General features: G+C 40.4%; 2 protein-coding genes across 4 annotated transcripts in view; one reads left to right on the top strand and one right to left on the bottom strand.

The window, feature by feature from the left end:
* Positions 1-922, bottom strand: part of gpsm2 (G protein signaling modulator 2) — a 38,604-nt gene extending 37,682 nt beyond the window's left edge. For all 3 annotated transcript variants that reach the window (XM_057857066.1, XM_057857067.1, XM_057857070.1), the window contains exons 1-2: positions 758-922; positions 389-427 (exon numbers count right to left, since the gene is read on the bottom strand). The gene's annotated coding sequence lies outside the window, so the exon portion shown is untranslated. The remainder of the gene's footprint in view (positions 1-388; positions 428-757) is intronic.
* A 592-nt stretch (positions 923-1,514) lies between these two features.
* The window catches only part of LOC130929902 (uncharacterized), a 28,986-nt gene continuing 17,051 nt past the window's right edge, over positions 1,515-13,449 (top strand). The window contains exons 1-4 of the mRNA XM_057857521.1: positions 1,515-1,946; positions 5,028-5,938; positions 8,866-8,940; positions 9,020-9,110. Of these exons, the coding sequence (XP_057713504.1) occupies positions 1,751-1,946; positions 5,028-5,938; positions 8,866-8,940; positions 9,020-9,110 (1,273 nt within the window). The 5' untranslated portion in view covers positions 1,515-1,750. The remainder of the gene's footprint in view (positions 1,947-5,027; positions 5,939-8,865; positions 8,941-9,019; positions 9,111-13,449) is intronic.

Below are 13,449 nucleotides of genomic sequence, written 5' to 3'. Positions count from 1 at the left end.
AGTCCAGCCCAACCGCATCATCACCCCCAGCGTGCATTGCACGCGTAAAACACGGCACGCTCCGCAGGTCAAAACATGTACTAAATAATATAGATTTTAAAATCAATGGCAATAATATATGTGTTTCTAAAACCATATTTTAGTAAAAGAGAACAATTGTGGCTTATTAGAGCCGAGGTTTCCTTTAAGCTGTTTGTTGGCATGGTAAATTACTATGTAAGGTGTACCTAATGACGTTTCTGCTAATTTTGATAGGCTTACGTCTAATATGAATCCATTGAGGGCAATTAGGGTTCAAAAACCACCAAGCAAGAAAATCCTGTAGCAAAATAAAAGTTGGGGAAAAAAAGAAGAGGAAAAATGTCATAATAAATAATGACAGACTGACCTGTAACTTTTCCTTACAGGAGCAGGAAATCTAGATAGCCTGCAGGAAATAATTTTCAACAATAATAATTAGTAATATCAGTTGTCAATATTTAAGACAATGTTCACAAGTTGTGTTACTATTCTCTGAATAACACGAATTATAAATGTTTAACATGTATGAAAAGCAATTCGACTGTAACTGCATTTTCCGTATAATAAAATTACTCAGCATTTCTCCGGCAATCTAAATAATACCACAGTCGGCTAGCAATAATAGCAACTCATAAAAAAAAGGTTTTTTTTTAATTAACAAATACTAAAAACAGTGAGTAACTGTCTAGTAACACCCTCCACGGTTAGCCGCTTAGCATGTTAGCCGAAAACTTACGTGAGTCGATCCAGTTCGAGTATTCTTCTCTCCCTATTTCACCGCGTTATAGTAATTAATCCTCTTCATATGCAAAGAGCGTTGCGTACATTACAATATTTAATAAACACAGTTTCATTAATTTTGTTCAACTTGACGAGTCGAAAAAGAAAGAGGACTACTTTTTTTTTTATGTCCTATCGTAGTAGAGTATGTTTTCAATAAGCAGCCAATCGTAGGACGCTATTCAAAGATAGCCACGCCCACAACCTCAGTCATTGGTCCAAAAGATTTGAATAGGTGGATTTCATGACGTATTCTAAACTTGTCATTGGGTTATTATTACCGACCGCAAAACATAATTGAATCATGATGGCGTGATGACGCAATCGATTATATTTGAATTTACTGTTACTATTTGATGCTTGTGAAATGAATCAAACGAGAGCTTTTGCTTTAAACAGTTAAAAGAGATTAGTCTGGCTCAAAGAAATAAAAATATTTGCATTGATGTATGTTTCCTATTTATGACAGTGCAATGCAACTCTTGTCAAGTTGTTCTTTTTCCAATTTCTATCCATCCATCTATCTTCTGCTGATCCGAAGTCAGTGTCCACAGGTGTCCACTTCCAGGTGTCACTTCCGCTTCGTTTCCCAGGCAACCAGACGCTTGCACAGCTGAGTGCGACGCCAGATGGACTCCATTGTGCAATATTAATGATGATGCCGAAATAAAACCTATCCAAGAAAGCATATGTCAAGACGGCAATTGGGAGAAGCTCAGGACTTACTTACTTGCAGGTTTATGTCAATAAGTGACGTTTTGTTTCAGAAAATATCTGTCTATTGAGTAAGTACCCATCTTTTTGAGTATTTAAATGTAGATATAGTTGACTTTCTACATATACAGGAAGGTGACATGTATTTGGCAAATTGTACTAGACTTAAAAAAAAATGGGATTTGTTCACTTTTCTTGACAAATACTGACACACTTCCAAATTTTGCTTTGAGTCATGGAAGGAGAACCAAAGGATCCAGAGGAAGACTGCGAGACAACTTTATTGTGGCAAAAATGCTTTCGGCAAAGAATCGTGGTGGATCTCAGTGAGGATGAAAGTCTCCACCTGAGTGATTTGCAGGCTTCTGCTTTAGCTTTGCATCTGTCACAGGCGGAGTCGGCAGTGTCGGAGACCGGCATTCATTTCAGTGGTGAGTAGAAGTGGAAATCTCTGGGTACAGCTAACGATATGATTTGCGATACAAGGCTCACGATTACGATTATGATCTCACGGTATGGCGATATGACAACTATCGATACATGGTCAAGAAATAAGTCATGGGGATATTCTACAAAACAACTAATGAACACCACAAACAGATTGGCCGTCAATGGAAGCCAATGAGTTAATTTTGGGGCATTTCACATCATTTCCTGTTGATTTTGGAGGTTTATCAGGTTACTTCTTGTTGTTGAATGTCCCCAAATGAACAAGAAGTGGCTTAAAGCAACACTAGTTAACTTTTCAACCTTTATAAAATATTTTCATAACATTTGTGATAATATGTCGACTGACAACTAGTTGAGTGACACCTCTTTTATTTCTTGAGGGGGTCTGTATTGCTTTCACCGGTAATAATTAACTTTGAGGAGGGTGGCAGGAACCCTGCCAGACCAAAAACTAAAAATGTGCTGGCTACTTTACGGCATTTTTCACATCCCCCTTTCCATATTCATTATAAAGACTGAAGTCGATGCGAACGCTTTCGCACGAATTCTGCAAAGATGGCAGAGCAACAAAAGATACAAAAAGTTCTGTCCGAGGAGGGAAAAAAAAGGGGAGGCTACCAGGGATAAAAGGATTCTCAAGAATAAACATCGGCCCGGCTTTCACTCGCTGGCGTGACCCCCCGCACCCCTCAACCGAACTGGTCAGCGCTGACAAGTTTGGGTGGGGTAGGGGGGTTAGCCATACTAAGCCACACAGTTGGTAACTGTCATATGCTATTGTTTAGCCACAACTGGATTCATAATCTCATTACTATTCATCCTTCTCATAGCCGCTGGAAACAGAAATGTCATTTAATTCATCTGCAGGCACCCGGGAGATCATGATTTTACAACACTGTGCGGGTGTGCTCTGGTCCTCATGGGAAACGCAGTCTTCTCTAAGACAAAACATTATCGCCTTTGTCCAGCAGCATCACTAAAATCGACCAAAACTGAAAAGTTGCCTAAAGTTGCTTAAAGAAACACTTGGACTTTTTAAAGGGAACCTCGGACTTAACGACTTGTAGACTCTAATAAGCCACATATATTATTGCCATTGATTTAAAAATCTGTCATATTTAGTACGTTTTGACATACGGAGGGCACCATGTTTTACGCGAGCAATGCATGCTGGGGGTGATGATGCAGTTGGCCTGGATTGGGAGAATAGCTGTGCTAGCTAGCAAGCGAAGCTAATATGACGATTGGCCTGATTTTGTCACATTAGGCTGATGGTCAGATTGTTATTTTACAGAGCTTGGGGATGAGTTCTCAACGTCATACCTGCATCCAATTCCAGCCCATCAGCAGTGTCTTTAAACCGATCCTAGGTGGCATGCCGAGATATTGACTTGCTGCCATTTGACAGTGTGTATATCCTAGTTGCAGCATTGCCTTGTTTTTTTCGTTTGTCTGCCGCTCACCGCGGTTTTCCCTCGGGGCTTTTAAAAAAAAAAAAAAAGAAATTTTAATTGATCCCGCCCAACAGTCACGGACCTTTTTGTATATCCCTTTTCGCGATCGCATGTTTTTTTGTGTTTTCAATAAACCCTTTTACGCAATCCGTTTTTGTTTTCTACTTGCTGTATGAAGTGAGCCGCGTTTTCTAATTCCGTGGTAAAGCCATCCACTTTCTTTTCAGTTCCATTTTCAGTTCGGTTTTACCACATAGACAACGCATGTGGGTTATGCTTGCTTTAAAAGGAAAATCATGACTCAATTTGGTCTACGCTCGTCTGTGGCAAAACGCGGGTTCAAATCCCGCTGGAGACCCTAGCTGCTCGTATTGTGAAATATCGACAGTGTTATCCTGCTCATCACTTTTCCGCTTGGGTTTAAATTGGAATGGCAGACCGACGATTGTTTATGTAGCTAAAGAGTGACACTGTGGTAGCCCGACAGCGCCACCCAGTGACGTCACCGCCCATAGTGCATTGCTTCGTCAACAAAAATGGCGACCTACTAGTTAAACTAACTTTTCTAAATTTATACAAATGAAAACATTAAGAGGGATTTGACTTTCAATTATTATAACTCATACTAAGATTTATCTTTTAAGGACACAAGTCTTTCGATCCGTGGTTCCGTTTAAAAACAATACATCTTTTCTCGGCGGAAGCATATCAATAACCTTTCGGGCTTCAAAGTATCGCAATATATCACCTTTTCGATATGTTGTCACACCCCTAGTGGTGAGTGTGTGGTTCAACACACAACTCAACTCAACTAAAAAACAAATTCATACATTCTTAATTAACATGTTTTGAAACCCTAAATGTAGTTCCGAAAACCAAAATGCACTCTATGTTGACAGCTTCTACTGTACAAATATATTGAAATTAGTGCTGCAACTATTAATCGATTAACTTGAGTATTCAGTTAGAAAAGATATTCGAATTAAATGTTATGGCTTCGAATATTCGTTTAATTAAAGTGGCGTTGTAATGGTTTATTTTGAAAGTGTTTGCATTTAGTTTTATTGATTAGGGTGAATGAACTGCCCGCTGGTCTGCCTCATTTCACATGGCTGAATCCAACTGCTCCCTGTTAGGACCAACGTAAGCTAAGTTTTTGTTTGAGCTAATGTTTTTTTTATGCATTCATAATTTAGTTTATAGGTATGTTTAGCTGTTTTTTGTGGGAATATGTGCCTGAACCATTTGTTAAGAGCATTGTAAAAAAAAAAAAAAAAAAAAGTTAGCATTTTATAGCATTTAAGCTAGCGGACTTTTGCTATGTATATTAGCCAACTGTTCTTTTGTTATACATGGATCCTCTTTTTTTTATACTGTTTGAGGCTCAGCTGAGGTATTTAAGTTTTTCATGTTCCTCATCCGATTACTCGATTATTCGAACTAACTAGTTCATCGATTAATCGACTACTAAAATAACAGATAGCTGCAGCCCTAATTGAAATGTAAACCTTATGCTTTTTAATGGTGTGTGTTGTAAGATTCTTACTTACTCATGTTCTCAAATGAAACAAAGCTTATTAAAGATCAGTTAATTTCGTGTTTCTGCAGATGACATTGCTTCCAATCCCGGCAACAATGAGAAGGCGCCATCAACAAAGAGTAACAAATTGCCGAATGAGAAGCTCCAGAACCGACAAAATGAAGAATCTGGGCAAAATACTAGCGATGAGGATCAGGAAGACCTTCCTTATGATGGTAACCTTCAAAGTCCCATGGATAGTCCTCAGAGTAACAGGACCTCTAATGGAAGACAAACTGCAACGAATAAACATTCCACACCTCGCTGTTCGCTTTCTGATGAATCTCCTGTAGAAAAAGAAAACAGAAAAGAGGACGCAAATGTCAAAATGGATGTACAGCTCGCCCATCCACGAAGTCGACCAAGCGTTGAGATAAATCAACTATTGCTGCGACATTTTTCCCAGGAGGAGTTGCAGCAAACAGGACGGCTGATTGAAGCCGAGACACTTCCAGAGGTCTCCCTCTTGGAGAGTTTAGACGACCCTCTCTGTAACACCTCGACAAATGACAACTCTGGCATTTCGGAGATTCTTTCTGTCAAAACCTGTTTGGAGGAGGGCGACAACACACCATCCGATCAAGATGAAAGTGTCACGGCACCAACAAAGTGTGAAGAGTGTGAAGTCCCCATCAGGAAAGTCTCACATTTGCGCAGCAGCTCATTCAGCGAGCTCAAGTACGGCCAGGGTCAAGTCCATTACCCGCTCCCTGACTTTTCCAAGGTTGCACCGAAGGTGAAAATCCCAAAGGGTCCCAGTAATCCAGTTGCGCTTGTTCCCCAAGTTCCAAGACCGATGATCCGAACACAGTCCTCCCCGGAAATGTTAGAGGTGATCAGCAAGGTCCTCCAGGATTCAGACCTTCATTCTTCAGAGAAGCCTCAAGTGCTCAAGGAGACACGTGAGCAGACCAGTCCTGCTCTGGTACATCACTTAAAGGTACACCTCCAATGAATTCATAGATCTAAAATAGATCATTTGTAATGTACATAAAACAGCATTAAATAAAAGTAACTACAAAAATATAAAACAAACACTTCACTCATTTGCCATTGACAGCGCAAGAACATTTGTTCATTGGGTGTGGGGCGGCTGGGGTCGGTAGGGGATGGGGGTGACTATTGCCCTCCCGTTGTCGGCCCTGCCGTGCCCACACCTCTTTTAACGCGGCGTGGTGGAATGTGTGGTTGGGAAGAAGTTCTACACGGCGGTCCCACTGCCCTCGTAGCTGGGCTCATCTATTTTAATGTATACATTGCACTACCATCCCCACACAACCACGTTACAGTGCTGGGTAATGGCTGCCAGTTGGGGACCTGGCAGTCACAGTAATAGGGCGGTAGGTGGGGCACTTTTCTGTATGGAGGGACTGCCGGGGTGGGAGGCTCCTCTTTGTCTGGGCTGTAGGTTGCGGTTGTATGGGAGGGTTATGGCTCTGGTCCCACGTTGCGTGGTGGCGGCTTCTCAGTGTTCTACTGCTCCCGCCTTCGTCTTTCTGACCGGGCATCTTCCTAGGGCCCCAACGCGAATGACTGGCTGGGCGCCGGCAGCGAAGTGTTGCCCCCTCTGGGTGGGGATCCTTTCCTAGTGGGTGTCCCGTGGAGTGCCACATCGGTTTGGGTGTTACGGCGGTGGCTCGGTGTACAAATGGTGGTGGGGCAGGTGGGGGGCGCATCCCCTCATCCCTTGGTTAATGGGGCCCAGATGGTCCAGGGGACTGCCCTGGGTCCCGTCGGGATGATGGAGGCCCTTTTGCCAGAGCTGCGGGAGGAGGAGTGAGCTGCGCTTGATCCCGCATCTGATTGCTGGGGCGGTCCCGGGGACCTGGGGCGGCCTCCATGCAGCATTTCCACTTTTATGCAGGACTATCACACATCAAAGTTGGTTCACACATGACTGGTTGCACGCAGGTAGAGAGATTGCTGGTGCCAGGATTGGCGATCAGGTAGCATAGAATAGGATGTCAACATATCCACATTTACAGGTATTTTACATAATACTAGGTTCCCTACCTCGCATTGCTGAATTGTGAATGCTCAACCCCAGCTAATAGTGTCTCCTTTCGACTCACTTTTTCTCAACTTTTTCCTCTGTTATCGGGCCGACCACATATTGTCCTTGGGTAAATATAATTAGCTAACAATAGCACTACTTACAGTAGCATAGGTACAGTGCCCTCCATAATTATTGGCACCCCTGAAAAAGATGTTATTTTTAGCTTCTAATATTTTTTTTGTGTTCAAATAATATGGGACCTTAATGGAAAAAAAGAAAAAAATCCAACCTTAAATACGAGTGCATTCATTCAGTGGGGAAAAAATCCCACACAAAGAAAAATATTTCACATCAAATAAAGTGTGTCACAATTATTAGCACCCCTGGTGTTAATACTTTGTACAACCCCCTTTTGCCAACAAAACAAGGTCTGGGGACTGAGATGGCCATGGGAGGAGCTTGATTTTGTGTCTGGTGAACCATTTCTGTGTAGATTTGGCCATATGTTTAGGGTCATTGTCTTGCTGAAAAACCCAGTGACGGCCCATCTTCAGCTTTCGGGCAGAGGGCAACGGATTTTGATTTAAAATGTCCTGGTATTTCAAAGCATTCATGATGCCATGCACCCTAACAAGGTTCCCAGGGCCTTTGGAAGCGAAACAGCCCCACAACATCACTGACAAACCCCCATACTTCACAGTGGGTATGAGGTGCTTTTCAGCATGCGCATCTTTTGTGGCACGCCAGACCCACTTAGAGTGTTTGTTGCCAAAAAGCTCAATCTTGGTCTCATCTGACCAAAGCACACGGTCCCAGGCTTCAACTGAGACCGTGTGTATTTTTGTGTGGGACCAAGATTGAGCTTGATGAGTGATGCTGTGGGGCTGTATCGCTTCCAAAGGCCCTGGGAACCTTGTTAGGGTGCATGGAATCGTGAATGCTTTGAAATACCAGGACATTTTAAATCAAAATCTGTTGCCCTCTGCCCGAAAGCTGAAGACGGGTCGTCACTGGGTCTTTCAGCAAGACAATGACCATAAACATATGGCCAAATCTACACAGAAATGGTTCACCAGACACAAAATCAAGCTCCTCCCATGGCCATTTCAGTCCCCAGACCTTGTTTTGTTGGCAAAAGGGGGTTGTACAAAGTATTAACACCAGGGGTGCTCATAATTGTGACACACATTATTTGATGTCAAATATTTTTTTCTTTATGTGGGATTTTTTCCCCACTGAATGAATGAACTTGTATTGAAGGTTGGATTTTTCTCTTTTTTTTCCATTAAGGTCCATTATTATTTGAATTAAAAATATATATATATATATATATGAGAAGCTAAAAAACACAACTTTTTCAGGGGTGCCAATAATTATGGAGGGCACTGTATGTGATCATGTATTTGTTGTTGTTGTTTGTTCTTCTCTTATGTCTGCTCGTTCCTTTCTGTCCCCCCATTACCCCTTCCTGTTAGCTAATTTCTTTCTCTGAATAAATAAAACATAATGAACAACCTCAATGGGACTGTTCAGACCCTAAGGACACTCTGAGTCTTATTCTCCGTGTCTAAGCAGCTGAACAGGACAGGTATAAAAAGACACACACACACAAAAAAAATGTTCAAATCGCCCATCCCAGTCCAAATGGATTGGACGTCTAATGTAGTCAATGGCACTGAAAGATGAGCATTCACAGCCAGTCCGCAATTAAATGAACTGGATGCATATCCTTTAAATGGCAGGCAATAAATTAACTTTACTGCCATCTTGTGGTATCTATAGGCAATCCACTAGGTGCCTACTTTGCTCATGTATCATCTCTGAGTAGATAGACGTATTTACTTCTTAAATGTATGTTTTCATATCTCTAGGCTGAATATGATAAACTACTTGCCAAATATGTCCGGGCTGAGAATCTCATAGACAAAATGAGGTTAGGAACCAACGTAAGTAAATCTAAAATTTGATCCAAACATAATCAGGTTAAAAAAAGAAAATGTTATCACACCTAATCTCTTTTCACAGCCTTCCTCGGACTTTTGCATGGAGGATGAGCTGGGAAACTCCAGTGAAGGAAGCCATGTTGAACCCGCATCTCCTCTCATTCCTACACTGGGTTTGTGTCAGTGCACGTCATGCAATATTAAGACAGGACAGCGTTTTGCTTCACCAACTACGGCCAGAGGATATAATGCTTGTTTCTATGGAGACAAATGGGCTCAAATGACACAATTCTGGTTACTCCGACATCTTTTCTTTGGGCTGCTAAAGTTACATGAGTGTCATTCAACCTAGATGAAAAATAACTATCACCAGTGGCGGACTTGGCAATTTTGGGGCCTAAGGCGAACATATCCAGGGGGCCTCTTCATGGGTCAGGGGTTAAAAAGATGAGAGGGGGGGAAGAAATATGTTCCGGTACACTAGGGCTGTCCTAAACGACAAATTTTCTCCTGATTAGTCAGCCAACTAGTGTACGATTAGTATTTTGGAACAGTTAAATTCTTGATTAAAGTACAAATAATCATGTAAATAACAATAATTAATCACAAATAAACAATGACGTTAACTGCTGATAGCATTTACTAGTGCAAAACAATGGAAAGTAAACAGATTCAGAACACTGACTTTGCCCTACCAACATTATTCAAAACAATTTTTAAAACAAAAATTCTCGCATTATTATTAGAGTATACTACTATAAATAATAGTAGTATAATAATTATAATAATTGTCAAGTTCAAAAATAATCCCTTAGGTAGACATTTGTAAAATTACCCAAAAATAAGGAGAGAAGACACTCAGTTTTCTTGGCCAAGGAGAGCAAGTAGGGACTAGACAGAGAAATGCTAGATAACGCTGTATAGTCACCAAAATTGATCTAAGGAAAAAAACCTCCTTGCTCTTTTTATTGGGGGTTTGTCCTAACACAGAAGGGTGCCGCCCTAAAGGGAGGGGGAAAGCAAGCTGGAGACACCCATGTGATTTTGGTTGGCTATGTGTGAGCATGTAGGTGGAACTAACTAAATACATGTGTAAGCAAGGGCACAAAGGCACTTAGGTAAAGTGGTCAGAATGACCCAGACACTTCAGTTATGCAACGCTGCGGCCATGGAAGATGTCCTCGAATGGAAGATTGTCCTCGAAAGTCTAGACGAAAGTCCAGACGTAAGATGCTAAAGATGTCCTAGAAGGTCTAGTTACGCAATGTTGCGGCCATGAAGCAAGGCAGTTGTCACCTCGACCCTCTTTAACACTTTGTAACACTTAAACATTAACTTAAACAGCCTAGTATAGCAAGCAATAATCATTTACTGGTTATATGAAATAAGAAAAAATATGGCAATATGAATTATGTATGTATTAGGAATATATGAGCACAAGCAAATATTCAATCAATCAAGCAAATATTCAATCAACCCTCGATAATTAACTCAACAATAATTATTCATTGCCAAGCCTATATGTCATAAAGAGTGTAATTTGAAAGCTATTCTTAGTATTAGTGTAGCATCTGTATTTTGTAGTATTTACTCTACATATTATAATATTAATTCCGAGGTATGTGGGATTAACTCCAGAAATCGTTATTTATATGACGAACATGACATGCTTTAATTTTGAAATGTTCACCGGAGGTACGTTCGCTAAACCGCAAACCGAAAGCTTTACACTCCGTAAAAAAAACATTCTTCGTCATTGCTTGTAGTGTCACAAATAGATTTATTTTTTTTTTCGTTAGCAAATGCTGTTAACCAGCTGTTCAGTGTTATTGTATGACTGATTGGAACTGTACTGCATTGTTTCACCACAGGGTGTGCTGTCGTGCATTTAATGTTTGGTCTGAAGAAGAAGAACAAAAGCTAAAAGAGGCATTAGCAGCCAATTGTCAACTTCTCCCTCGCTCACTGCACTTTGGCTCTCATGGAGAGCACGTTCGCTCATGTTTTCGAAATAAACGACAGCCGACGTACAAAGTAGCAAGTGAGCTGTAAAAATAGCGAACTTAGTGGCGTGAAAACGCGGGAGAGCTAAGTGGAGCTAAGCGATGCTAAATGGAGCTAAGCGAAGCTAAATGGTGCTGAATGAAGCTGAGCAACTGATACTCAGTCCGTCATTGTGGAACAGTCCATTGTAGTGCGTGTGTGTGGGGGAGAGATAATCTAATTTTTTTTTTTGTATAATTCTTTTTTGTTTTGTTATTTGTGTGTTTGGTATGCTGACATAATTATACATGATTGCTAGTTGGGGGTGATGTGATGCTGGCTCCGGTGGCCCAAGCCCTTGCTCGTTGGGGCAAGGGCAGCTGGTTGGGGGCCCCCTACTGGTTGGGGGCCTAAGGTGATCGCCTACTTCGCCTGAATAGTAGATCCGCCTATGACTATCACTACTATAAATCATTTTAACTTACTGTATATGGTGATCTCTCATTTTTCGTTTGTTTTTTTTAAACATTCTCAAAGCAAATCGAATGTATTTCCATAACCCTTTACAAAAACCTGATAGGTCCTCAAAGTGCTTTACCCCAAAGCAAAATATAGTACAGGTAATCCCCGGGTTACGAACGAGTTCCGTTCCTACGCTGGCAACGTAACCCGAATTTCTGCGCAAGTCGGAATTAACCCTTTTGATATGCTGATAAAATTACTATCCAAAAAGTCCAAAAGTAATGTATTTTGTTTAATGAACGAGGATACACTGCCCTCTGGTGGCAGCGTTGGGTCTGGCTGGATTGTCGCCTTGTATGATTAAGAAGCAGACTCAGACGTTTGACATTGATAAAGGATAGCTGCACTCTGGTTTGGCCCACATAAGGCTGTAAGTTGTTTCAGCTAATATACAGTATGTTTGTGTATGCATTTGTAATGACATTTACCTGTCAGTAAATAAAAGTTTCCAACTATTTCAAATAGGGTTGTTCCGATCATGTTTTTTTGCTCCCGATCCGATCCCGATCATTTTAGTTTGACTATCTGCCGATCCCGATATTTCCCGATCCGATTGCTTTTTTTTTTTTTTTTGCTCCCGATTCAATTCCAATCATTCCCGATAATTTTTCCCGATCATATACATTTTGGCAATGCATTAAGAAAAAAATGAATAAAACTCGGATGAATATATATACATTCAACATACAGTACATAAGTACTGTATTTGTTTATTATGACAATAAATCCTCAAGATGGCATTTACATTATTAACATTTTTTCTGTGAGAGGGATCCACGGATAGAAAGACTTGTGACTTTGTATATTGTGACTAAATATTGCCATCTAGTGTATTTGTTGAGCTTTCAGTAAATGTGACTGAAGGCCATGCCCAAAGCATGATAGGAAGTGGAACCATGACAAGTGAAACCACGACTGTGCGTAGTGCTACCAATTCATATATCTTCTCTGCGATGTGATATAACTCAAGGTGTTAAGAATAAGATCAATTGCTACCTTGCTTCCCCACATTGCTTCCCATGATAATTCTAGTCATAAGGAGAGGGATTGTAAGGTTTTAGCCAATTAAAATAAGGCTCCAAAAGCTGGCAAAATTCACTCTACTCATTTTGCACACTGCCTTTATACTGGCAAATGAGCGCCATTACGGATGGAGCGCGACAAGACGTGAATGGGTCGTGCAGTGCATGCATTAATTGTGTTTAATATTTTAATGTGATACATTTTTTAAAAAATTAATTACCGTCGATTTTGGGATAAATTTGTTAACTAATTATTTTTATTTTATTTTATTCTAAAATTATTTTTTAAATTAATCACGTTTATATATTTAAAGCAATTAACGCATGCGCTGCACGACATACTCACACATTGTCGCGTTGAAATTATAATAGCGCCGTTTTACCTATATATTGAGCTAAACGCAGTGTAAAATGAGTAAAGTGAATTTTGGCAGTCTTTGGAGCATTTTTTAATGGGCTAAAGCCTTACAATCCCTCTCTCAACAATTAGAAATATCATGGAGAGCAATGTGGGGAAGCAAGGTAGTAGTTGATCTTTTTTTTCCTTAACACCCTATGTTATTTCCCAAAGCAGAGAAGATATATCAATTGGTGCGACTACGCACAGTCATGGTTCCACTTCCCATCATGCATTTGGGCAGAACAGTTAAATGGCTACAATATCATTTACTGAAAACTCAACAAATACACTAGATGGCAATATTTAGTCACAATATACAAAGTCACATTTATCCTTTAAGAATTACAAGTCTTTTTATCCGTGGATCCCTCTCACAGAAAGAATGTTAATAATGTAAATGCCATCTTGAGGATTTATTGTCATAATAAACAAATACAGTACTTATGTACTGTATGTTGAATGTATATATTCGTCCGAGTTTTATTCATTTTTTTCTTAATGCATTGCCAAAATGTATATGATCGGGAAAAATTATCTGGAATGACTGGAATTGAAACGGGAGCAAAAAAAAAAGCAATCGGATCG

This window comes from Corythoichthys intestinalis, chromosome 14 (genome assembly GCF_030265065.1).
Source record: "Corythoichthys intestinalis isolate RoL2023-P3 chromosome 14, ASM3026506v1, whole genome shotgun sequence".
NCBI classification, from domain to species: Eukaryota; Metazoa; Chordata; class Actinopteri; order Syngnathiformes; family Syngnathidae; genus Corythoichthys; species Corythoichthys intestinalis.
This window is presented reverse-complemented; position numbering and strand designations above follow the sequence as displayed.